The sequence below is a fragment of the Ciona robusta genome, chromosome 4, assembly GCF_009617815.1.
Source record: "Ciona robusta chromosome 4, ASM961781v2".
Classification (NCBI taxonomy): Eukaryota; Metazoa; Chordata; class Ascidiacea; order Phlebobranchia; family Cionidae; genus Ciona; species Ciona robusta.
This window is the reverse complement of record NC_143238.1, coordinates 3275592-3301714: the sequence shown is the minus strand read 5'-3', so window position 1 is coordinate 3301714 and position 26123 is coordinate 3275592. Positions and strand designations below refer to the sequence as shown.

General features: G+C 37.3%; 3 protein-coding genes and 2 long non-coding RNA genes across 6 annotated transcripts; 4 read left to right on the top strand and 1 right to left on the bottom strand.

Moving 5' to 3' along the window:
* Window positions 1-410: 410 nt before the first annotated feature.
* On the bottom strand, window positions 411-3190 carry LOC149736683 (uncharacterized). 2 transcript variants are annotated; one of them, XM_089876374.1, is made up of 4 exons: window positions 2815-3190; window positions 2168-2687; window positions 883-1913; window positions 411-807 (listed from the first exon to the last, which is right to left on the bottom strand). In XM_089876374.1, exons 1-4 carry the CDS (start codon window positions 2960-2962, stop codon window positions 707-709), a joined length of 1800 nt encoding a protein of 599 aa, XP_089732500.1. In that variant the 5' UTR covers window positions 2963-3190; the 3' UTR covers window positions 411-706. The 2 variants fall into 2 exon arrangements, with proteins under 2 accessions (XP_089732500.1, XP_089732499.1); XM_089876373.1 differs by having other exon boundaries at window positions 411-1913; window positions 2815-3179.
* Window positions 3191-4976: 1786 nt separating this feature from the next.
* Window positions 4977-7391, top strand: LOC149736682 (uncharacterized). The gene is made up of 6 exons (XM_089876397.1): window positions 4977-5407; window positions 5620-5910; window positions 6048-6199; window positions 6260-6416; window positions 6486-6588; window positions 7040-7391. Exons 1-6 carry the CDS (start codon window positions 5005-5007, stop codon window positions 7236-7238), a joined length of 1305 nt encoding a protein of 434 aa, XP_089732523.1. The 5' UTR covers window positions 4977-5004; the 3' UTR covers window positions 7239-7391.
* Window positions 7392-8253: 862 nt separating this feature from the next.
* Window positions 8254-10207, top strand: LOC149736681 (uncharacterized). Its single transcript, XR_016384852.1, has 3 exons — window positions 8254-8415; window positions 9820-9911; window positions 10139-10207. It is a non-coding gene; the product is annotated as an uncharacterized LOC149736681 (long non-coding RNA).
* Window positions 10208-10610: 403 nt separating this feature from the next.
* On the top strand, window positions 10611-11824 carry LOC149736680 (uncharacterized). Its single transcript, XR_016384982.1, has 3 exons — window positions 10611-10693; window positions 10969-11076; window positions 11210-11824. It is a non-coding gene; the product is annotated as an uncharacterized LOC149736680 (long non-coding RNA).
* Window positions 11825-21710: 9886 nt separating this feature from the next.
* On the top strand, window positions 21711-24969 carry LOC149736679 (uncharacterized). Its single transcript, XM_089876044.1, has one exon. It carries the CDS (start codon window positions 21737-21739, stop codon window positions 24500-24502), a length of 2766 nt encoding a protein of 921 aa, XP_089732170.1. The 5' UTR covers window positions 21711-21736; the 3' UTR covers window positions 24503-24969.
* Window positions 24970-26123: the final 1154 nt, after the last annotated feature.

Here is a 26123-nt window from a genome sequence, read left to right as displayed (position 1 = left end):
GTGAGGTTACGGTTTATAATTCTTTGAATGTTCTTTGTTTATTACCACATGGAAGAAGAAAATAGAATTAAATCGCGCTCTATATCTTCCTACACACTACTAAATAACCTGGAATATTAGGACTTTGTTTCATTTAACAGGTGTAACTTAGTGGTTTTACAATTTAAACTTAGGGTAAATAAAAAACATATAGATATCAGTTATATATTTATCTATTTACTTAGATTTTATTAGATGGCAAACGCAGTAAAACATTCATCTAGCGTGTTGGTAGAAACTTTTTTTTCTTAAATATAAACCATACAAACTGGTTAATCTTAAAGTGACACTTTTTCAATGTCACTAAGATACTTAAAGATTGGCAATAAAAGGGCATTTGCGCTTAAGTGACTCATGATTTGGCAGCAACACTGAATTATTCAAGCTTGTTTAGACGCCAAACAACAAATAATCATTCACTCTGTCAGTCCCAGGACATGGTTCTCATTTTTCAGTCTCCAGCCATACAGTCTATTTTGAAATCCTTCGCACGCACGCCTGATAAATTATCAACGAAACGACATGTTGGCATTTAATAATTGCGACTTGGCTTAACGCAAGTTTACCACGTTTTGATACATTTCTACATATTTAACAAAAACACTAGAAGACGATTTTCGATATAATGATATGTATTTGTCGATGAAAATCACGCTGAAGAAATTTCCTATACCGCGTTCTCGTCTGGCTCGTCAGAATTGCCATTCGTACTTTTCTTTTTTCGAGCTGTCCGTTGAATCGTAGTTATCGTCGTCCAGAACTTCGAATCTGAAACAGATAGAACCCGATTTTCCCTTGTGTTCTCATCGTCCGTATTTCTTCGGCAAGTTTGAAAACACGCACCCGTTAGCTTTTTTAAACCAAGCTTCTCCCACAATTGCATATACATATCTTTAGTTGCCGTGCGGAAGTCGGCGTTCCTGCCACTGTAGATGAAGAAGTTCCACATGCTGTTGCAGACCAGGATCAAAACAGCGACGAACTCGAACGAGTTTAAGGCCGAGAAAGTGGATTGGTTAAACTGTTCAGGACGCTTGACGTAGACGTCTCTCAGAAAAAATGGCAGCAGAAGAGAAATCAGTATTGGTACCAAACTGAGAGTAAAAACCATCACCATAATTCCGAGAGTCCGTGCTAGTCGTGTCTCTGTGTTTGTATGTTTCCCAGCTTTGTTTGTACCTTGAGCGAACATGTTTCTCGCCACCCGGGAATGTTTCCTTGTGATCCATAACGTGGCAATCGATGTCCCCCACAGGGTAACAAGCGGTAGTGCAAATGTGACAATATAAAGGTACAAGGCGGATGACCCAGAGCTTGCAATAAACACTGACGCAATGAGAGTGTAGTTTAGAGTACTTACATAATATGGAAGGGAACCGAAAAATGCGCTGACGAGCCACAAAACCACGCATGCACGAACCGCAAATCGCTTGGAATCTTCTTTTGAATATTTAAGGTGAAGACGAACGACACTCAGACGATCGAAACTGGCCATCAAAAGTGAGTACACTGATGTCATGAACGAGACCGTTGAGAAAAACCCAATAGCTCGTAAGTAAGACCAGGTGAAGCTAGAAGTTGCCTGCGGCATGTATGTATCGGTCCAGGTGTTGTTGACACCAGATTCCACCCACGCATCCGTGCCTTGTACCTGGTCGTATTGATAGTGATTGGACATGCTTTTAGGGAAGGTTGGCAGGACAACCAATCCGACCAATAAATCCGCGATTGCAAGAGACATTTTATAAATTCCCTGACTATGACGTAAGTTCTTATTCAGTATGGTCACGCCCAACACAGATGCGTTCGCAATGATAACAAAGAAACTTAAAATCCCACAGAAGACGTAGATGATAATGACATTCGTACGACATCTGCAAATAAATGTTAAAAAAATATATTATGGTACTGTGGGGTAAGGTGGTGATACCGTTATAGCATCAAAACACATATTTACTGATCGTGCTTCGAACAATTTACACGGTTTTTAGAAGCGTGAGAACGCGTTTTTTTAATTCTGTAAATATTATTTGTTTAACAACAAATAGGACGAGAAAAGATTATGAAAACATGTACCACCTTACCCCACCCTACCATACACTCGACGATATACCGTTTGTTTACTTACATTTGCGGCATACACGTCCAGTGAGAGATATGGTGCTTCTGTATATTTCTATTATCGAATCCACACCAAACAATACCACAAAATGGCACCGTTATCAGATGTAGTTCGTGGTAGGTGTTTTTATTTTCACTTTGGTTTTGAGCAACTGCACCATACATTGTAACTTGAATACACGGTCGTAGGATGATTTCTTCTGTTAATTTCATTCTTCCGAGCTTGTCCACCAACTGAGACCAACTTAGAGAGCAATTTAAAATACATTGCGTTGCTTCTTTTACATCGGGCATACACATGTCTTGAAATCCAGTGAAATTGCACCATCGCTTGTACACAAGCTTCGTAAAGTCGTTGAATGCAAACGTCTGTACATTACATTGCTTAACGAACTCAGAACAATTTTCTCTTTTAAGTTTGTCCAGATAGTTGGTCAGATACTTTGCAGTCGTTGGTGAGTTCCATTCTCTATAATACACTCGTTTGATTTCTTCGCATCTATTGAGCTTTTGTGAAGGCTTATGACCTGGAACACGTACGGTTAAATAATGTAATTATTCTTAATTTAATATTGCCAATTCGATGTAATAGAGAACAAAATGCTTCATACTACCCCAACCTAAACTATAAACTAAGGACACTAGCCTATATACCTTCTTGCGTTGGGAATTGCGTAACTGTATCATTCGTACTTTCTGTTGCGTTCAATTTCCAGACTGTGCTTATTTCTTCACCTGTGGTTTTGCCCAGAAAAGCCCAACCAATAAAAATAAATAGCATCAAGCGTATCGATTGAGACATTTTTTATAATTCTTCAACCTGTAAAATGTGTTACAAAATTAGGTATTATTTTGTTTTATATTTAAAATTGAAATATTTTAGTTTTACTCAATCGTAAAACATTGTAACAACCATATGCGACCTATACTCTGCTCTAACCTTTTTTGCAAAATTTTGAGTACTTATACATATTTATGCCGCCTGAACGCCTATAAGCTATTTGCCTTAAAGCAATAGTTTTTAGCTTTTAATTTGACCGTTTTAATCGCCGCAACGATCTGCAGTGGTTAAATCAGTGCAAATGAAATTTTGAATTTCTTTATTTTCCTGTATTTATACCGTCTTTGTATATAAGATGCCAATAACTCCGTCTATGTGAATGAGAGCGATTAAACTTATAGATCCAAGATTTAGAAGGAAATCAAAATCTTTTCTCCTTTAAGTAAATTTAACCAAAACCAGATTTAACTTATAGAGAATTTCCTGGTCATCTGTCATTCCGCACGCCTGCATGTTAAAGTAAACTAAACAAGAAACCACCTTTGTCCTTTAATGCATAACTTTTTATCCATGGCTGTCGTTAGTCAAAACAGACTATAACAAAGTCTACGATATGATTCTCTGTGTACAGCACTCTCTATGTTCTCAGAACTTCTGCATTTCGCTTGCAATTCTTAAAGTAGTGTCTCACATTGAAATGCTCATTGACGTTTAAACTGACATGCCAATCGACGATGTTATGCACCAAACAGTTCGACATCATAGCAAACAATATTTATTGCTGCGGGGAGCGAACTTGGCGAGAAAAACACTTTTAAACTTCATTTCCGGAATATAATTGAGACGTTACAAATTGAAGTGCAGGCCATCACTTCAGCCGTTGGTTTAATTATTAATTAAGAATTTGTTAAGCTATTCTTATGCATGACAATCAATATAAAAATGCACCAACATAGTGGGTACAATAAATAGGTTAACGATTTGGTGTGGCAGTTCTCACGTAATGCATTATAGAACAACTGCTATTTTATATATATCGTTTGGTCTTGGTGTCATAAAATAATCAAAACAATCACAAGTTTCAATGTACGCCGTGTACCTCTATCCGAGAGGTTATGGATTCAAAGCTCGTCGCTGCTACCATTGGTTTCCGCCACGCGGGGATATAGCAAGTTACATTCATTCACAACAAATATTACTATTTTAACAAAAAATACATGGTTTCGTTGGCAGTCTAGGCAAATGATCTTTGTTAAGCAAGTTGTCACAGAGACTGTCGAACGACATGTATAGCCTATACAGCACTGCCACCATGCGTGAATATACATAAAAGACCAGAATGCAAATAAATATTTTGGAAACATCTACTTGACACACTGTGTAAATCAAATGTAAAAATAACCAACCACTTTTTATATTTAAACAAATGTTTAAAATGACGGTTGTTCGACAACAAGCATAAAGTGTTAACTTACTTTATCCTCGCGTGGACGGAAAACGACAGTCGTTAAACACAGGTCTTGGTTTTATACACCTCGTGCCAGCTTATACTAGTCACCAAATATATTATTTTATGTGTGGTTAAAAATTTGGACAACCCGCCATTGGTAAGAACATACACGACCGCAATGGTAACAGCGAAGAGCCCTGAACCCACTACCTCTGGGTAATTGGCAGGCGCCCTAACCAACTGTGCTATACGGCGAGGAGAATGTTGTTACTTTGTTCCTTCACCTTGTGATTTAAAAATTTACTTCCGCTACCTAATGACCAACAGCTTCATTAGCATTCTGATGTCATTCATAAATTCCTAGGACGGAAATTATGCATTTGTCGTTCTAAGTTTAACCATGACTTCATGATTGACGTATGCATAAAACTGTATGATATGTATATAACATTTTTCTGTAAACCAGTTTATAAATGGTAAAGCAAGGATACGCAGCAGTCAGACATTAGGTTGAATACTCAGTATAGGCGATGCGCAAAATTGCAGTTTTAATTAATGATATATATTTGTAGTGAAAACGGGATATTTTGTTGTTTTTTTGCAGGAGTGAATTATGAAAAATATTATGTTGCAACTGACTTCGCCACCATTGCGAGTGGTGCGGAATAAATCAGAAGATTTTCCTTTTGCAGTGCCCAACTTAATTCCATATCGGGAAATGTCCTCAATTATACAAACTTCTTTTGTTTCGAACATCACTGTACATACAAACAGCCTATGCGGATTCCCGAGTTTTTGTTCGTATTCAGCTTACAATGTATGTTCCAACACAACTTTGGTGGAATGCGATGAATGCAGCATGATCGGGGCTGGTTTCTTCATATTTGCTTGTGTTGTTCTTGGTGCGATGATTTTGATAGGAAACTCGCTCGTGTTTTGTCACAACGTCAGGAAATCGAATCCAGACAAATCTAACATCATGAAAGCTTCGTTGGCAATTGCAGATTTGTTCACAGGTGACTCCCACTGTCTGCAGTCTGCAGATTACCCGAACCTTAATAAAAAGCCCGAACGCTACAGCTTCCGTTACTCTGATTTTCTTTTCACAATAACATACGTATTTTCACATACTATATGTGTCATGGCCTATTTGGTAAAATCAGCACTAGTATAGCACTGTAAAAGTAAACTTAAAACTCGTTCCTATCTCTTGGCATTTCCGTTCCAGGAATCCAAATTTTCGGCGTCGTACTTTACAACGTCAGCTGGACGATAAACTCAACGTCGCAAGAACTGGACATGAAACAGCTTTTGTATCAAGATTCCCCTCAAGCAATTATTGGAGGAATGTTTTTCTTGACGAGCATCATGTCATCGCTCTTCCATCTATTATACTTCAGCGGGCAGCGACTTTTCGCTGTGACGTACCCAATGAGATACAAAATACAGAGTAACGCTCACGTAGCGTTTGGACTCGTCCTAACTTGGATATTGGCTGGGATTTCTGCCACTGTGCCAGGTTAGTGTCTACATAAATGGTGTTTTCAAAAGTAATATAGCAGGGGGGGAGGTAGGGGGAATAAAATGTCTTCCCTTACCCTACTGCTGTAATAATAACTCGCAAGTATAAAGTCAAATCCTTTCCTTAATTTTTAGCATGGTTTCCTGATACGTACACCTACACGTATCACCACGTAACAAATATCTTCTATCCATCGTTCCGGAACTACAGCAGTACCAACAACAGCTCATCGGGTGCAGCACTCGCACTAGTTTTCGTTTTCACTGTTTTGCCGTACTGTCTCATGGTACGTTCATACATATGCATTAAAAGGCGAACATATGCTCTCTAATTTCACGAACTTTAGGTTGTTTTAACGGTCACTTCAGCAGTGTACAGTCGACGGTCTTTTATGCGCTCTGCTTATTTGGCAATGAGCACGGACAAGGATTTATTAAAAAAGAAAGAAGCAAAATTAATAAAAACAGTTGCTATAATGCAGATTGGGTTCACCGTCACAATAGGTTGGTCGTTTATTTGTAACCTAACTTGAAAATTATAACTTTTTTGTAACTTTAACACGCCTTCTGCAGTTCCAACAGTCGTTGTAGTCATTCTGTTTTATGCGAATGTCATTTCATGTAAAACGGTATCAACACCAAGCGTCGTTGGATTTTACATCTACTGGGCAAACAGGTATGCTAATGAATCATTCGCAAACTAGCAGAAACAATGAACGAAAACTGAAGTCACTTTTAATAATTGTTGTTTGAACAGCTTTACTGAGATGGCCTGTACATCTAAAATTGTCTTTTATATTTCACTTTATGACGTTACCGGTGCTTCTCGTTTGACTGCGCAACAGTTCTGTACGAAAAATTTATATCGATAAATTGAGATTAGTAAAACCTCAGCTCCATTTAATTTTTGAACAGTTTACAATGTGGTTTTTTATTGAATATTGTTTACAACAGTTTATTCTCAGTAGTGACGCTGCGAGTTTATTTAAAATAATTACTTCCGCGTACTGTAATAATTTAACAGCATCGTTAAAATGGTGATGTCATTCATAAACTGTTAACACCTTATGTATTGTTGTTTAACATTCAACCATAACTTTGCGTTCAACATAACCATACAATTGCAGCCTCGTCAACGTGTTAGTGTACAGTGGACAAGATTCGAAATTTCGTGCTTGGTTGAAAAAGCTTGTATCGTGCAAACCGAATCATAGAAAGATAAAGTTGCATACTCAATCTCTCAAACCACGAAACCAAGCTCCGTCGAAGCCAACGGCTGAAATCGACAGCGGAACTCAAGCTCCTAAAACTGAATCGTGTTTATAGTTGCACTGCATGTGATGCATTTATTGTAATATTTGTATTACTTTCCTTTAGCGTTTTTAAGCTTCAGTTCAACTACACTTAATAAACGGATTTCATGTTTTAAAACCAGACATTTCAAGTTTATAGCTAGTGAAAATATAATAAAGAGCATACGCACATCAGGGAAAAATGTCTGAAATAAAATATGGCCGTGACAAGCATTGAAACGACAGCGGCGGCAAAACAAGTGTCCTTTGCCTGTTCAAAAATGTAACGAACAAAATTATAGGAAAAATCATATTCATGTGTAAATATAGGAACGACGTATAAATGGCCGTAAACCGATAACCACCAATACGAGTTAAATATGATTTTATACAAAGTAACACGAAGTATGTACACTAACACAGAGGTTATGACCCCTATTACACTTTAATATAATCAAATATCGAACAAATGTATATCTGTATAGTTTTTGAAACTTTGGTACAATCTGTAAATACATTGTTTATAGTGTTTCTATATTGTGACTTGCTTGTTTACTGGGTGATTACACAAATCGTAGGAATTCCGGCGAAACAATTATTGCAGTAATCATCACAATTCGCTGTTACTATAAATAGATTCAGTGTTACCCTAAGTTAACTTATTGCTTATAAAACCCTATCATGAAAGTCGCGCCTTAGTGTTTTTACAGGGCAACACTGGGCGCTGTTATTCGCGCGAAATACAATTTAGCATTGTTACGTCACAATCCCAAGCATTGCTCCCAGGAATTAACCAATCGATAGCCTCCACCTTTCCACGTGATCATCACATTTTCAGTTTTGTGAATGTGAACTTAGAACGCGATTTATTCTTTTGAACTGCCACGTGTTGGAACATGCGTTAGCGTTAAGCATTTCAAGTTAAAATGTATAGTTAAGTAAGGGCAGCACCTGTTATGAAAAGGGTTTGTTTTAGCATTGAATATGCAGAATTTTATAAATAGTCTATTAATTTTTATATTAATATTTAAAGTTAAATTTACAGCTGGCTAATATAAAAAATAATTTAATAAAGTTTTGAATTGTTTGAATCACACTGAAGCAATACAGACCGAAGTCTCTTGTGTTCAAATCACATCAATCGTATCTCGATCACGAATAAAGATGCCTTGAGTGACAGCCACCGCAGCTTTGGATTGGCAACTTTAAAAGTGAGCTTTTATCTTTACTATAGAACCATGTCTCTTGTCGCGGGCTTCTCTAAAACACGCAATCTACGCAATCTACGCAATCTTCTCTAAAACACGCAATCTACGCAGTCTTGTTTTGTCAAATTAGTACACCAATTTTTTTTAATAAATAAATAAATATATTAATTAACTAAATATGTCCTAAAATAAAATAACGCAATCTATTGAATTAACACATTGCGCCACCTTTCGGTCAAGTCACGCAATCTACACAATCTAAGATATATACATAATCTGCACAGGCTAATTTTGTTAAAAATAAACCAAGTCTTTTTAAAAAAAAATATCTTTTATTCAACTGTGGTATACTCAGAATATCAACTCAATCTACAGAACAACACGGTAGACAGTTAACGACAAATTTAAAGTATGCATTGCAGCTGAACGTCATCAAACGTGAACTTTATGTTTAAAAGTACTCGTTCAACACAGTTTTTTTCAATTTGCTAGGTAGTCTAGGGCAGAGTCCGTATATAAACGCTCTGGTCTAGTGGTTAAGGTTCTGATTTTGCAATTGTGTAGCACGGTTTCGATTTCTGCTGTCGGAACATTTTGAATGAATGAATGTAACTTACTTTATCCTCGCGTGGCCGGAAAACGACAGTCGTTATCACACGGGTTTAACACCTCGTGCCAGCTTACGAGTTGCCATGTATGTTACTTTGTGGGTAATTATTTTTTTTGGATTTTTTCATTTTTTTATATATGGCTGATAATTTGGACAACCCATTAGTGACCACTGGGTTGAAGCAATTGTCGTTAAGTGTCATTTTGTTGAATTTTTTTATTGTTTTTTTGGGGGGGTCAGGCGTTAGAAGTTAGGGGTTAGATAAATTTATTTGAAAAAAACTTGGTAATTTTTTCACAAAATTAGTCTGTGCAGATTATGTATATATCTTAGAATCTAAGAGCCACCTTTCGGTCAAGTCACGCAATCTACAGAATCTAAGACTTAGATTGTGTAGATTGCGTGACTTGACCGAAAGGTGGCGCAATGTGTTAATTCAATAGATTGCGTTATTTTATTTTAGGACATATTTAGTTAATTAATATATTTATTTATTTATTAAAAAAACTTGGTGTACCAATTTGACAAAACAAGACTGCGTAGATTGCGTGTTTTAGAGAAGATTGCGTAGATTGCGTAGATTGCGTGTTTTAGAGAAGCCCCTTGTCGCTACTTAAAAATTAAAGCAAAAATTTGCCAGAGTACATATTTTTAATTTGGTAACTTGCTGTTTAATGTAGATGACGCGACTCAATATTAAAGCATTGTCTGATAAAATCTGAACACTTTTTATACGTCTAACTACGTTTTATGGACGAGATTCGTAAACATTTGTTTTACCGATATTGTTATTACAGCAATCCTACCTGTACATGCAAGGAGAAAGTTGAATTAACTCCGAAACGACATATCCACAAGATCGTTACCGCACAGTTGACCTGCATATTCGGTAATTGCAAATTTACATAACCATCATAATATACTGCGTGTCTCTCTATATCTTGGCCGTGCGGTTAACATTCATCTGTATTGACGAAGGCTTGTATTGCTTGCCACGCCAAGGGACTGAGAAATATGCCAGAATTTGACCATTACCCCTAATTTTCAGTTATCACTGTATTAATATTTGTTTACAATGGATTTAGAATTATATTAACGGTAGTTTTACCATTACAGAGTTGTGTTCGAAGCGGGATCATCTTGAAATGCTCCATAGAACCAACGCATGCGATCCACGTTAAGTGGGTAAGTTTCTGCTCCCGCCTTTCTCTTGCTCGCAAATAAAGTTATGTAGTAGGGTGGGGGAAGATGGGACATATTTTTTATTTCTCGTCCTATTCAAAAGTAAACAAAGAACATTCAAATAATAAAACTGCATCCTCAATGACTGGTACAGACTTGTGTCAATTGTTTAAAACACCATAATTGGATATTGTGACCTCAGTTGTCCCATCTTACCCCAGAGTACTCCCATCTTGTTGTGGATAGTAAAATAAATTCAAATAAGCCAATATTATTGCCATCTGTCGTTCAGTTTTATTTTGGTAACCATAACGCAGCAAAACGCATAAAAATACAGCTTATGCGCATTCATATCACAACCTACTTAACACTTTGTATTTAAATTAATTAATGCTTTATCATTACAGATCCAGACACTACGCCATCTACTCTGCTATATACGAGTATATTGGTACGAAGCTGTCTCTGTGAACCACTGATAATATTTTGGTAAGCTAAGTTTAATGACCACTGAACTCCTGACAACTGTTTCAATTGCTATCTTCTATTCACGTTGGTTTTCATTTATGCCATCCTTTATGCAATGAAAGCTCCAAGAAAGTAACATATGTTAGTTCATAAGCCGGCACGAGGTGTATGAAATATTGCACCCGTGTTGTAACGCCTGTCGTTGACCACGCGAGGACATTACAAATCAATGTATGATGTTCTTGCTTTATTTTATTCTTCGCAATTTATGTTTTAATCTGAGTTTTACGTCACAGATATCACGTCACACTACAAATGACGTCACCCAGTTGGTTCTATGAGCAAATAATGCCAAAAGAATATTACGCGAAATAAAAGAACAGCTGGAGGAAGAAAAGGCGAAGGTATTTACCACGTTGTTTTGTATTGAAAACTTAAACTCGCGTTTAAATTTTATACAAGTATTGGTGATCCAGGCTGTACTAAACTTAAAATAGCAACCTAATAATCAAATCTGACGTTTTATTACATTTTTAGATGGAAGACAAAGACGGAACAGAAGCTAAAGTGCGAAGATGGAGCCATAGCATACCCAGACTAAGATTTATTCTTAGTCAATGTAATTACTAACTTATGTGAGCTGTAGCATAAAAGTCCCCTATACTTTATTGAATGCTTGTTTAAAATTGAATGTTTATGTGGTACACTGTGTGGTGTGGGGTGGGGAACTATATACGGAGATCAAAAGTATAATGTCCACCTTTGTACACGTTAGTAATGAAACGTGGTTGGGAATCTTGGGTTTTATTTCTCCATGTGTATGTGTGTGTAAACAAGCTGCATAAGAACGGTGCGCGCAGGTCAGATTTCACCCAACTTTAACCCATACTCTTGGGTGTCACTTAACAGCAAGGCCGGACAGTCGGCATCAGATAGATAGAAGTGACATCGCTATAACTAGGGATCGCTGATAGGAAGTTTAAGTTAGACAGAACTGGGACACTGCACCCGCGGCCGGCACAACACGTGTCATTGCACTCAGGCCAAACAAGCAGTGCCTGGTTTGCGAAAACCATATTCCAACACGCCGGTGGTTAAAAGTCCGGTCAGCGAAAGCTGGTGGGTCCCACTGCAAAACAATTAGGCGCCAAACCTGCGACTAGGGTTAGGGTAGGGATTAAAAATTAATAAAATGTTAGCCCCCCTGTTAGGTCCCCCCTAAAACCACTAACAAATGATTTTGTTTTCAGGTATCCGTTTATGTTGTCATTCCTTTTTTGAATTGACAACAAGCGCGAATATGCGACGCAAACTCGACGCTGTTGCGGCGGAAAGTGATTCCTGAGATCACTATAGGTTCGATCAAACTTGCGTTAAAGCAAGATATGTTAGCTCCCAAAATCCGTTCTTGTGCAGTTTTCCCCTTCGTAACCAAAAAATAGTTATTGCGACGGTTTGCGGCGGCGGTTTAAAAGCGGTTCTAATATTTATTAATATTGTATTGGCCCATAGAGAATGATGTTGCTATGCTTATTGTATTGTATGGGGTGGGGTATGGTGGTGTTGGGCGTTTGTGGTGTTTACTGTATGTATTTTTACACATTTACAATATACATTACACGAAGTGAACTGTAATATTCAGAGCCCATGGTGTGTGTATTTCGGTGACGTCACTGTAATGACGTCATTTTCTGGGAGGGGATTATTACATCATAATGATATCAATATAAGTGCTACTGCACTGTATTATGGGTTAAACGTCTGTTAAACTGTAATTATTAATAAAAATTGTCTGGGAGGACTTTACGTCATGATGACGTCATAACATGGGTAAATGAAAAGGTATTTGTAACTTTAATTTTACAAGAACGATTTAAAAATGATATTATTGGCTCATGGGTATACGTCTGGATGCTGACGTGTGAATATATTTTAAATTATTGGCTTAGCCGTAATTGTATGTATATTAGAAAGGTTCAAACAGCCTGTTTTGGAATAAACAAATTGATTTGGAAACCTGGGATTACGAAGCAGTTAAAATGTGAGGTTCACTGATGCATATGGGAATAAATTATTGGGTTAGCCATAAATGTATGTGTATATGAAAGATTTGAACGGCCTGTTTTGAATTGCCCATAAATTATTAGGTTAGCCATAAATGTATGTGTATATGAAAGATTTGAATGGCCTGTTTTGAATTAAACTAAGTATTTTGATTTGGGAACCTAAAGGGATTAAGAGTTAAAATTGATATAAAGGTATACATGGCTGATAATGCTAATACAAATTCTAAACTTGGGTTTCCACATGGATGATAATGCTAATACAAATTCTAAACTTGGGTTTCCAAGTCTTTTAAATAGGGTTGTCATTGCGGCGGATAAGAGGCTTACAGCATGGAGTGTCGGACGTTTTTGCATACATGATGTGCGTATTAATTCCCAGTCAGTGGCATTTTTGTTTCTTGCGTTCGTTACCGATTTTTACTATTTTTGTCTTTTTTACTCGCTAGCGCCTTTTATTTTATTTTATACGTTGCGCGGAGCTCTGGTTTTTTCGTTTTTTTTTTCTTTTTGTCTTTGTTTCGCAAAGATGCCAATGAAGGGGAATTGATTTTGTACAGATGTTATGCGTGTTCATAATCGCTATACAACCTCTACTCCAATGATGTGACATCAACCCTGGGAGCCTGTTTAAATAACTGGGGCTCAAAAACTTTTAATACTCTGAGCCTATCTAATCAATTGGGGCTCTTTAAAAAGTTCAATCTAATCACTTGGGGCTCTTTAAAAAGTTCAATCTAATCACTTGGGGCTCTTTAAAAAGTTCCAACTCTGAGCCTATGTAATCAATTGGGGCTCTTTAAAATGTTCAACCCTGAGCCTATCTAATCAATTGGGGCTCTAAAAAGTTCAACCCTGAGCCTATCTAATCAATTGGGGCTCTTTAAAAAGTTCAATCTAATCACTTGGGGCTCTTTAAAAAGTTCCAACTCTGAGCCTATCTAATCAATTGGGGCTCTTTAAAATGTTCAACCCTGAGCCTATCTAATCAATTGGGGCTCTAAAAAGTTCAACCCTGAGCCTATCTAACCAATTGGGGCTCTATAAAAAAGTTCAACCCTGAGCCTATCTAATCAATTGGGGCTCTTTAAAAAGTTCAATCTAATCACTTGGGGCTCTTTAAAAAGTTTAACTCTGAGCCTATCTAATCAATTGGGGCTCTTTAAAATGTTCAACCCTGAGACTATCTAATCAATTGGGGCTCTAAAAGGTTCAACCCTGAGCCTATCTAATCAATTTGGGCTCTTTAAAAAGTTCAACTCTGAGCCTATCTAACCAATTGGGGCTCTTTAAAAAGTTCAACCCTGAGAAAGTTCAACCCTGAGCCTATCTAATCAATTGAGGCTAAAATGTTCAACCCTGAGCCTATCTAATCAATTGGGGCTCTTTAAAATGTTCAACCCTGAGCCTATCTAATCAATTGGGGCTCTTTAAAAAGTTCAACCCTGAGCCTATCTAATCAATTGGGGCTCTTTAAAAAGTTCAACTCTGAGCCTATCTAACCAATTGGGGCTCTATAAAAAAGTTTAACCCTGAGCCTATCTAATCAATTGGGGCTCTTTAAAATGTTCAACCCTGAGCCTATCTAATCAATTGGGGCTCTTTAAAAAGTTCAACTCTGAGCCTATCTAACCAATTGGGGCTCTATAAAAAAGTTTAACCCTGAGGCTATCTAATCAATTGGAGCTCTTTAAAATGTTCAACCCTGAGCCTATCTAATCAATTGGGGCTCTTTAAAAAGTTCAACTCTGAGCCTATCTAACCAATTGGGGCTCTATAAAAAAGTTTAAAATGTTCAACCCTGAGCCTATCTAATCAATTGGGGCTCTTTAAAAAGTTCAACTCTGAGCCTATCTAACCAATTGGGGCTCTATAAAAAAGTTTAACCCTGAGGCTATCTAATCAATTGGGGCTCTTTAAAAAGTTCAACTCTGAGCCTATCTAATCAATTGAGGCTAAAATGTTCAACCCGGAGCCTATCTAATCAATTGGGGCTCTTTAAAAAGTTTAACCCTGAGCCTATCTAATCAATTGGGGCTCTTTAAAAAGTTCAACTCTGAGCCTATCTAATCAATTGGGGCTAAAAGTTCAACCCTGAGCCTAAAAAAAGTTTAACCCTGAGCCTATCTAACTAATTGGGGCTCTTTAAAAAGTTCAACCCTGAGCCTATCTAATCAATTGAGGCTAAAATGTTCAACCCTGAGCCTATCTAATCAATTGGGGCTCTTTAAAATGTTCAACCCTGAGCCTATCTAATCAATTGGGGCTCTTTAAAAAGTTTAACCCTGAGCCTATCTAATCAATTGGGGATCTTTAAAAAGTTTAACCCTGAGCCTATCTAACTAATTAGGGCTCTTCAAAAAATTAACCATGAGCCTATCTAATCAATTGGGGCTCTTTAAAAAGTTCAACCCTGAGCCTATCTAATCAATTGGGGCTCTTTAAAAAGTTCAACCCTGAGCCTATCTAATTAATTGGGGCTCTTTAAAAAGTTCAACCCTGAGCCTATCTAATCAATTGGGGCTCTTTAAAAAGTTCAACCCTGAGCCTATCTAATCAATTGGGGCTCTTTAAAAAGTTCAACCCTGAGCCTATCTAATCAATTGGGGCTCTTTAAAAAGTTCAACCCTGAGCCTATCTAATCAATTGGGGCTCTTTAAAAAGTTCAACCCTGAGCCTATCTAATCAATTGGGGCTCTTTAAAAAGTTCAACCCTGAGCCTATCTAATTAATTGGGGCTCTTTAAAAAGTTCAACCCTGAGCCTATCTAATCAATTGGGGCTCTTTAAAAAGTTCAACCCTGAGCCTATCTAATCAATTGGGGCTCTTTAAAAAGTTTAACCCTGAGCCTATCTAATCAATTGGGGCTCTTTAAAAAGTTTAACCCTGAGCCTATCTAATCAATTGGGGCTCTATAAAAAAGTTCAACCCTGAGCCTATCTAATCAATTGGGGCTCTATAAAAAAGTTTAACCCTGAGCCTATCTAATCAATTGGGGCTCTATAAAAAAGTTTAACCCTGAGCCTATCTAACCAATTGGGGCTCTATAAAAAAGTTTAACCCTGAGCCTATCTAATCAATTGGGGCTCTTTAAAAAAGTTCAACCCTGAGCCTATCTAATCAATTGGGGCTCTTTAAAAAAGTTCAACCCTGAGCCTATCTAATGAATTGGAGCTCTAAAAAGTTCAACCCTTAGCCTATCTAACCAATTGGGGCTCTATAAAAAGTTCAATCTAATCACTTGGGGCTCTATAAAAAGTTCAATCTAATCACTTGGGGCTCTTTAAAAAGTTCAACCCTGAGCCTATCTAATCAATTGGGGCTCTAAAAAGTTCAACCCTGAGCCGATCTAATCAATTGGGGCTCTTTAAAAAAGTTCAACCCTGAGCCTATCTAATCAATTGGGGCTCTTTAAAAAGTTCAATCTGATCACTTGGGGCTCTTTAAAAAGTTCAACTCTGAGCCTATCTAATCAATTGGGGCTCTTTAAAATGTTCAACCCTGAGCCTATCTAATCAATTGGGGCTCTAAAAAGTTCAACCCTGAGCCTATCTAATCAATTGGGGCTCTATAAAAAAGTTCAACCCTGAGCCTATCTAATCAATTGGGGCTCTAAAAAGTTCAACCCTGAGCCTATCTAACCAATTGGGGCTCTATAAAAAAGTTCAACCCTGAGCCTATCTAATCAATTGGGGCTCTTTAAAAAGTTCAACCCTGAGCCTATCTAATCAATTGGGGCTCTTTAAAAAGTTCAACTCTGAGCCTATCTAATCAATTGGGGCTCTTTAAAAAGTTCAACTCTGAGCCTATCTAATCAATTGGGGCTCTTTAAAAAGTTCAACTCTGAGCCTAAAAAAAAGTTTAACCCTGAGCCTATCTAACTAATTGGGGCTCTTTAAAAAAGTTTAACCCTGAGCCTATCTAACTAATTGGGGCTCTTTAAAAAAGTTTAACCCTGAGCCTATCTAACTAATTGGGGCTCTTTAAAAAAGTTTAACCCTGAGCCTATCTAACTAATTGGGGCTCTTTAAAAAGTTTAACCCTGAGCCTATCTAACTAATTGGGGCTCTTTAAAAAAGTTTAACCCTGAGCCTATCTAATCAATTGGGGCTCTTTAAAAAGTTTAACCCTGAGCCTATCTAATCAATTGGGGCTCTTCTGAGCCTATCTAATCAATTGGGGCTCTTAAAAAAGTTTAAGCCTGAGCCTATCTAATCAATTGGGGCTCTTTAAAAAGTTTAACCCTGAGCCTATCTAATCAATTGGGGCTCTTTAAAAAGTTTAAGCCTGAGCCTATCTAATGAATTGGGGCTCTTTAAAAAGTTTAAGCCTGAGCCTATCTAATCAATTGGGGCTCTTTAAAAAGTTTAATCCTGAGCCCACCTAATCAATTGGGGCTCTTTAAAAAGTTTAATCCTGAGCCCACCTAATCAATTGGGGCTCTTTAAAAAGTTTAATCCTGAGCCTATCTAATTAATTGGGGCTCTTTAAAAAGTTTAACCCTAGAGCCTATCTAATCAATTGGGGCTCTGGCTACACTTTCCAACACCATGGGGACTCAGAATTTACAGTTCGAAACTTTTACACAAATTCACATTTAAACATTCCATACAAACAAATGTGTTGCAAATGGTTAGGTGCTACAGCTCACCCCTTCTATATTTTCATATCTTAAATCATTGGATCAGCCAATGCCAGGTCAGAAGTGTTTGCCGTGTCCAATTTCTTGTGTCCTGTGTCAATTTCTCACAGTACGCCTTCTAACGCGGTAAGCCACGTATAACGATGGTGTGTTGGGAGGTGTAAGTTCAGTTTATGAGACGGTCAGTCCAGGTTGCAGTTCTTGGTTGTGTGATTGTGCGGTCGCTCGCTTTTCTAAAACCGTTGGGTGGCATCGTTGCTGCCTAGCGGGCCTTGATTCTTTTTGAAACTAAAAAGAATCAAGGTGAAACTAAAGAGAATCAAGGACCAGGTATAACTAGGGCTACTGGCGAGAGGTCCTGGTAAAAAAAAACCTCAACGACCACAAGCGAAGTAGCCTCCTGGGCGTGGTTGGAATCTTCGCTGTAAAATAAACAAACATTAATTAAATGGCTATTTTGGTAAAGGCTTTATTGTACCAAGATTTTGCTTGCCATAAACATTATGAATACCATACCTTGACAATGCCTTCCTTGTGGCACAAATGTTTGTGCAATACATGTTAATTACCGGAAGACCCATTTTGCGAAATATTAATGTTACATTCTGCTGGTTTTGCATGTAACATACAGACTCGCTTGTTCGTTAAAAAACATCACTTAATATTTTACTTATTATACCAATATTTCGCAATATTTTGGTGTTTGCAATTAATGAACAAATAAAATGTTTTTATACTATAACAACAAAAGAGCTGTGCGTATTAAAAATGCTGTAGTTCATATTAAAAATGCTGTAGTTCAAAAAAACAAACGATATCCTCGACACTTTATACACTTCCAAACCTGTCATGAACTTCTACACTTCCAAACATGTCATGAACTTCTAACAATTTAATGTTAAATTAGTAAAAGAACATTTCCATCGGTGAAGAAAAAAGGAATTTAATTTTCATAACAAATTACATTTTAAATTACATTTGTGTTGGATTTTAAGTTGAAACTGCAGTTAAGTTCTACACCACATAATTGATAAAACTGGATTATTTTTCAGTTAAAACCAGGCACTTAACTGTTTCAAAAAAACGAAATTTTTTGACCTACACGCTGGTGTTAAATTTGTTACTGTATTGTGTACTATGTGTAGTCTTCATACTTAAAATAACCCTCCAAAAAAATTTCTTGACCCTGCAAAAGAAATTCTTAAAACTGCAAAAACCTTGGCAAACTTTAAAAACTTATTATAGTATATTTATATTACCAATAGACTAATATAATTACTGTATGCACATGTACTTAGAGGCACAATTGATGTTAGTAAATTACTTCAAAGAACTTTACCAAGCTTGTCCAGGCCAGCCACATCAAGCTCCAGGAACATTTTATCTGGTTTTAATGTACTTTGAATTGCCCAATCTACGACTTCGGAAGCATTTGTTATGGATCTACAGAAAATGGATATTAGTTGTTACAGAAACATTTTTAATTGTTTAAAACTCGAAACCGGATATTTAATTAGATCTGTGCTGCTAACGGTGTAACGTCTCCCCCACCCTAAAATAAATTGTGCTAACGGTGTAACGTTTCCCCACCCTAAAATAAATTCTGTTAATTAAAAAACAATACGGATGTACGAAAAACCATATGGATATGTACGTACAAACTCTTACAATGTGGATGTACACACTCTTAACTCTTGTAATGAAGTTTTCGTGCTGGTGAAGAAAAGAGACACTGAAGGTAAGAAAGTAGTTATCTGGGAGCCTGGGAAAGTAGATATCTGGGAGCCTATCTAATTAAGTGGGGCTCGTTAAAATATTTAACCGTGGAAGCCTAATTGTATCTAATTAATTAGAGCTCTTTAAAAAAAAATTAACCCTGAGCCTAAACAAATTAACCCTGAGCCTATCTAACTAAATGGAGCTCTTAAAAAGTATAATCCTGAGCCCACCTAATCAATTGGGGCTCTTAAAAAAATTAACCTTGAGCCTATCTATAACTAATTGGGGCTCTTTAAAAAAATTAACCCTGAGCCTATCTAATCAAATGGAGCTCTTAAAAAGTGTAATCCTGAGCCCACCTAATTAATTGGGGCTCTTTAGAATTTTAAGTTAATCTGCAATTAAGTTTTATGAAGCCACACAGTGTGAAGTAGAACGCTGGTGTTAAATTTATTACTGTATTGTGTACCATGTGTTTCATACATAATAAATAACCCCGCAAACATGTTCTTGACTCTACAAAGAATTTTTTTTCTTGACAAACTTAAACCACTTATTAGTATATTACCGGTGGACTATTATAATTACTATATGCACATGTGCTAGAATATAAATTTTTCGAGCTTCTTAAAGCCAGCCACATCAAGCTTCAGGAAAATTAAACTTTCTAGACTTCTGAAGCCCTTGTCGTGGATCTGCTAAAAATATATATTAGTTGTTGTTAACATTAATTGTTTAAAACTTGAACAGGATAATTAATTAGAATATGTGCTAACGGTGTAACATCTCTCCCCACCCTAAAATAAACTATGCATTTACAAATTAACTTAAAATAAATTTTGTCAATTGAAAACAATGGAATGTACACACTTTAACTCTTGTAAAGAAGTTTTTTGCTGGTGAAGAAACCTCTACAGATGCCAAGGAAAAGAAGAAACACTGAAGGTAAGAAAGCCGCTATTTGTAAGTCTGTCTAATTAATTTTGGGCTTTTAACCCTGAGAGCCTGGGAGCATACCCAATTATTCGGAGCCCATCTTATGAATTAGGTCCCCACGATTAATTTTTTTAAAGAACCCCCATATTATAACAGGCCCCCACGGTTAATTTTTTTAAAGATCCCTATCTCATTAATTGGGCTCCGAGTGGGTCTTTTTCAAAACTTAACTCTAGCAGCCCATCTAATTTATTGGGATTCTGTATAACATTTAAGGCTCTTTTTAACCCTGGAAGTCTATCTAATTATTTGGGGCTCGTTTTAACCATAGGAGCCTATCTAATTATTGGGGCTCTTTAAAATCTTAACTCTTGGGGCTTATCTAACTATAATTAATTGGGGCCCTTTAAAAAATTTCTCAAAGGCCATCCAATTATATGGGGCTATTTAAAAATTCAGCTCTATAAGCATATCTAACTAATTGGGGCTCTTTAAAAAAATAAATTTGAAAGCCCATTTATTTAATTGGTGCTCTTTAAAAATATTGTTACTATTTTATTTTTATTTTCCTGTCAATGTTTTTTCAATTTATGTTTTGTCAACGTTTTGTTCATGCTTTGTCGGTGTTTTGTACAAATTTGTCTATGTTTTATTCGTGGTTTGTCCATGTTCTGTCCAAATTTTGTTACTAATGTTTTTTCCATGATTTGTCTATTTTTTGTTACCAATGTTCCAGCGATTGATCTAAAAAACTTAGGAAAATACTATTTTTTAGCAAAACAATAAATGTAATATTAAACACAAGAGTGTAGACAATTATTACGGGGCAAATAGTTTTCTGTACTTGCTAGAAAAAATCAAGATGTGTTGATCAATTATATAAAAACAGTTATGATTATGTAATAGTTACGCAACACAGCTGTTTAAGATTCAATATTTATGCAGTAAGTAAAATTGAGATAACCTTTAAAATATATCTGTGCTCGAAGCACAGTAAACCAGTACATATAAATATATTAACAATATTCAATTGGTATGGATGCTATGCACCATTATTAACACTGTGAATATCCGTACCTGCCTAAATATTCGTACGCACCGCATTGTTTTTTCTGGTTGATTGACTTATTGAATCATACTAAGCTGTATGCTGCAGTATCGTAACGTAGACAATGTAAATTCGAACGAATATGATTCCTATACAAAGTTGTTTAATTTAACAGACGGTAACGTAAGCTTAACAATTGTGGAAAAGATTTCACATTTAGATGCTGTGTTGGTTTATATATGTAAGGTGCCAGTACAACCAATGGGTCTATTTTTTTAACGAGGAGAAAATTGAGAATCTGCATAGTTATATTTTGTATAATTCTATGTTAATGATATGTAACAAGATACTGAAAAAAAAGTCTATGTGCGGTTTTATAGTAAAGGGTTTCAGTAGTAGGGCGGGGAAAGAGGGGACACGTTTTCATTTTATTTTCTCGACTCAGTTGATAGTAAACAAAGAACATTCAAAGAAGTATAAAACCCTATACCCTTAAAACCATAGGCTGTTGTCAATTGTTTAAAACACGATCAAGATATGTGTCTGTTATGTGCCAAAGGTGTCCCATCTTACACCACAGGACACTATATTTAATACAGTATCTTTATTTTTAGGGTAGAACATATAAGTTCTTTAGATACGAAATTAACCTTAGGATGCAGTTACTACATGTTGCTATGTGCTACTTCCTGACTATGAGCTTCTGTTATGGAAATGCACGGTTAAAAGATACCGAACCCACGACCGCTACTGAGCCCAATGCCGTAACAGCAACGCTATCGGATATGGATATTAAAACGGCAGTCGACCTGCACAACGAGTTTCGAAGGTCCGTTAAGCCCACTGCAAGTAATATGATTGAAGTTGCTTGGGATCCAGCGCTTGCTCGTGTGGCAAGGGAATTTACACAAAAGTGTGAATATAATGGCTTTCTCGTTTTGAAACCTCTAAATGACTATTCACAAATTGGTATGAACGCCTTGGCAAACGAAAAAAATCTAACATATTCTAGCTTGCTAACAATAGCAATTACTCATTGGGCGGCAGAACAACCATATTATATTTATAGAAATAGTACTTGCAGACTTCGAAACTGTAAGTCTTATGAGCAAGTCGTAATGGCAGAGATGCACGGTATAGGTTGCAGCATTACAGCATGCAAAATCTTAAAAGCACCGGGTTTTTTTGCTGGTCCTGAAAACCTCATCGCATGTTACTACGGACCAGTTGATTTAATGAGAAAACCTTATATTTCTGGCCCGAGCGCGTCATCTTGTCCGGTCGGATACGAGCCTGAGAACAAACTATGCTCCAAGTCTAATAATACGTACCCCACTACAGTTAGTCCCCCGACTACACCCGAACCCACAAGCACAACAGAGCCTGAGTCTAACAAAGCAGCAATACTGTCAGCTTCGGACATCCAAGCGGTGCTCGATAAACACAATGAGCTACGAAGATCCGTTGAACCCACTGCAAGCAACATGATGGAAATGATTTGGGACCCTGCGCTTGCTAAAAGCGCAGATAATTACACCCAAAAATGCGTACTTGACGACAGTGATGTTTACATCAGCAGTTCTATCGGTTATTCAAGCGTTGGTCGGAATACCGCCTTATTTGGAATGAGAAAATCAAGTTTTTCTAGCATTTTAACAAAAGCAATTACGTTGTTGGCCAGAAGAGATAAATCTCACTACAGGTATGCCAGTAATAAGTGTTGGGGTAACTGTGGAAGCTACAAGCAAATTATTTGGGCGCAGTCGTACGCTCTTGGTTGTAGTATCACCGCATGCAAAAAACTAAAAACACTATATTCTTCTGAACCCAAAAACTTTATCGTTTGTTTGTATGGACCCGCAAGTACAACCGGTAAGCCTTATATCTCTGGCCCAAGCGCGTCAGCTTGCCCGACTGGTTATAGACCCAAGAACAAACTCTGTTCAAACTCCAGTATTCAGTACACCACGACCGTTCAACCTTTAACTTTATCCGAACCAACGACCGCTGGTAAGCATGAGCCTGTAACAGCAGTTCTATCAGATGCCGATATTAAAACGGCGGTGAAAAAACTTAACAAAATTCGAAGATCAGTTGAACCCACCGCAAGCAACATGCTGGAGATGATTTGGGATCCGGTGCTTGCTGAAATGGCAGATAATTATAGCCGGTCATGTATACTTGACGGCGGTGTCAGCGATTCTACCACCTATTCAAGCATTGGTTTTACTGTGGTCATGAGCAAATGGCAATTAAATTTCACTGGTCAGCTAACAGAGGCTATTACCGGATGGGCAAACGAGCGACACATTTACACTTACAGAAATGATCATTGTCCCCGTTATTGTGATGACTATAAGCAAATTGTATGGGCGGAGACGTACGCTGTTGGTTGCAGTATTACCGCATGCAAAGAAGTTTCCGGGCCATATAACTCTGGTCCGAGAAACCTTATCGTTTGTAACTATGGGCCAGGTAGCGGTTGGTCTACACCTTATATCTCTGGTCCAAGCGCGTCAGCTTGCCCGACTGGGTATAGACCTAAGAACAAACTCTGTTCTAACTTCAATATTCAGTACACGACCACCGTCCAACCTTTACCTTTATCCGAACCAACGACCGCTAGTAAGTCTGAGTCTGTAACAGCAGTTCTATCAGATGCCGATATTACAACAGCGGTGGAAAAACTTAACGAAATTCGAAGATCAGTTGAACCCACTGCAAGCAACATGCTGGAGATGGTTTGGGATCCGGTGCTTGCTGAAATTGCAGATAATTACACCAAAAAGTGCGAATACGATGACAGCGATGCTTACATTAACAGTTCAAAGAAATATCCAAGCGTAGTTCGAACTATTGCGATATCGGGAAGTAGATCAAGTTTCTCCAGCCTCTTGGTAAAGGCAATTGCCGGGTGGACAAGACAGAAAAATAGCTATACTTATAATACTAATTCTTGTTGGGGTAACTGTGAAAGATACAAGCAAATTATAAGGGCGCAATCGTACGCTGTTGGTTGCAGTATTACGGCATGCAAAAGAGTAAAAGGACCAGTACTCCCTTTCCCACAAAACTTCATCGTTTGTTTCTATGGACCTGCAAGTACAACCGGTAAACCTTATATCTCTGGTCCAAGCGCGTCAGCTTGCCCGACTGGTTATAGACCCAAGAACAAACTCTGTTCTAAGTTCAGTATTCAGCACACGACGACGACCGTTCAACCTGTTCTGACGACCGGAGCCGAGCAAAGATCCAACTTTTCAGCTATACTTAAACGTCCATGTTTTTCCAAACTCTCAAACACCACTAATGTTTTATCCACGTTCACATCTGCACTGCTTGAGCAGATTGGAAAAATACAAAAAGGAGTGTCTTCGACTGCTAGTCACTTATATGGATTTTTCGCTTTCTTTTGGCAGTAGGGTGTTTTCTGTTTTGTACCCGTGTGTTTTATATAACATTGTGTATTTTCAACAGAAATTATTTCTGATGTAACCAGTTTTATAGAATAGTTGTAGTGGTACGTTATGCCAATGTATCGTATTATTTACACAAAACTATATATCGCATGTTATATTACCAGTATGAGGAAATTAACAATATATACCTCGGTCGTTTACCCATATGGTGGGGAAAGACGGGGCACCTTTAGCGCATAATATCTAAATATCCTAACCGTGTTATATTATAACCAATTACCAACCGTCTATGGGATTCGTGAAGATATGGTTTTATAATTCTTTAAATGTTCTTTGTTTATTACCGAATGGGACAAGAAAATAAAACGAAATGGTGTCCCATCCTCCCCCACCCCATAATATTCATATACATAGTCTACGTTGTGTTTGGTGCCGTGTAAAATGACGTAATAAACTATTATTAGAGTCGATTTTATGACGTATCCACAGCTAAATTTTGAAAGGTCAGAAACTCTGCATAGAAAACGTGACATGGTGCAAAAAGAAAGTAAAACATTTGGGTTTTAATGTACGGTGTAAACACAGTCCTGTGTATCTGTAAAGGTGGCTGTACACAGCATCCGGAATTCGTCCGTTTTATCTGTTTTGTCCGGATTTCGATGCCGCATACGGAACTCGGTAATGGGTTTGCATACGACTTCGCAAGCGAATTCGCATGCCGGATACTGTGTACAGCCACCTTAAGTCTACAAAAATGTTTATAGGTATCAGGGTAGGAGAAGATGGGACACCTTTTCATTCTATTTTCTCGTCCATTTAATAAACAAAGAAAAGTCAGAGGAATGTAAAACCGCATGCTCGCGACTGCCATATAGACCGTTGATATTTGTTAAAAACAAGATCAGGATATTTAAACATTATATGCTAAAGGTGTCCTATCTTCTTCCACCCTACTATATATAAAACCTGCTTACGGTTTTATTGCACCAGCTAGTTTACCAACAAGCACAAAAACTTGCCTTTGTTAGATTGTTTAGGTTTAGCATAGAATATGACGCAAACAACGGCTTCCTAGAGTTCTAAGACTTAAGAAATCCTGACCTAATTAGCCCGGATGGAATTACGTCAATGAAGATCGTTCCGAAGAAACAGTACAGTTTTAGAATAACGCGGTTTCGATTAGCGTATGTATACAAAAAATGGTAGACAGCATGCAAGTTATTTTGCCTAGCACTTTTTTGAGACAAGAAGGAACAGTCTCCAGAAAGGAAAATGTGACGCATATCACGTTTATTTGCGAGTGTTAGTTTAGCAGACTAGTTTTGCGCCCGACAAGAGCCCAAATTAAGTTTACGTCATTTTATAATGACGCAATTCAAATCTAATTGTAAACACTATCGTGCTAGTATGTGTGTTAAAATTTGTTTCCACCAACATGTTAAAGGCACTAAACAATTTGATAAGGGCAGATTATTAGAGTGTCGTAGTTAGTATAGAAGATTCAGTATGAAAAAATATTGGTTCTGTACAACGGACACGGAGTAAGCTTATAATCGTTAAGTGGTCCATTCACACAAGAGTTAAACTTAAATAGTGAGAACCTATATGAAAGGGTCATTCAAAT

Coding starts and splice junctions, on each gene's coding strand:
- LOC149736682 (XM_089876397.1), top strand. CDS start 5,005: ATGAAAAATATTATGTTGCAACTGACTTCGCCACCATTGCGAGTGGTG. Junction 6,417..6,485: donor TGGGTTCACCGTCACAATAG/GTTGGTCGTTTA, acceptor CGCCTTCTGCAG/TTCCAACAGTCGTTGTAGTC. Junction 6,589..7,039: donor TACATCTACTGGGCAAACAG/GTATGCTAATGA, acceptor ATACAATTGCAG/CCTCGTCAACGTGTTAGTGT.
- LOC149736679 (XM_089876044.1), top strand. CDS start 21,737: ATGCAGTTACTACATGTTGCTATGTGCTACTTCCTGACTATGAGCTTC.
- LOC149736683 (XM_089876373.1), bottom strand. CDS start 2,962: ATGTCTCAATCGATACGCTTGATGCTATTTATTTTTATTGGTTGGGCT. Junction 2,688..2,814: donor GCAATTCCCAACGCAAGAAG/GTATATAGGCTA, acceptor TACGTGTTCCAG/GTCATAAGCCTTCACAAAAG. Junction 1,914..2,167: donor TGGACGTGTATGCCGCAAAT/GTAAGTAAACAA, acceptor ATTTATTTGCAG/ATGTCGTACGAATGTCATTA.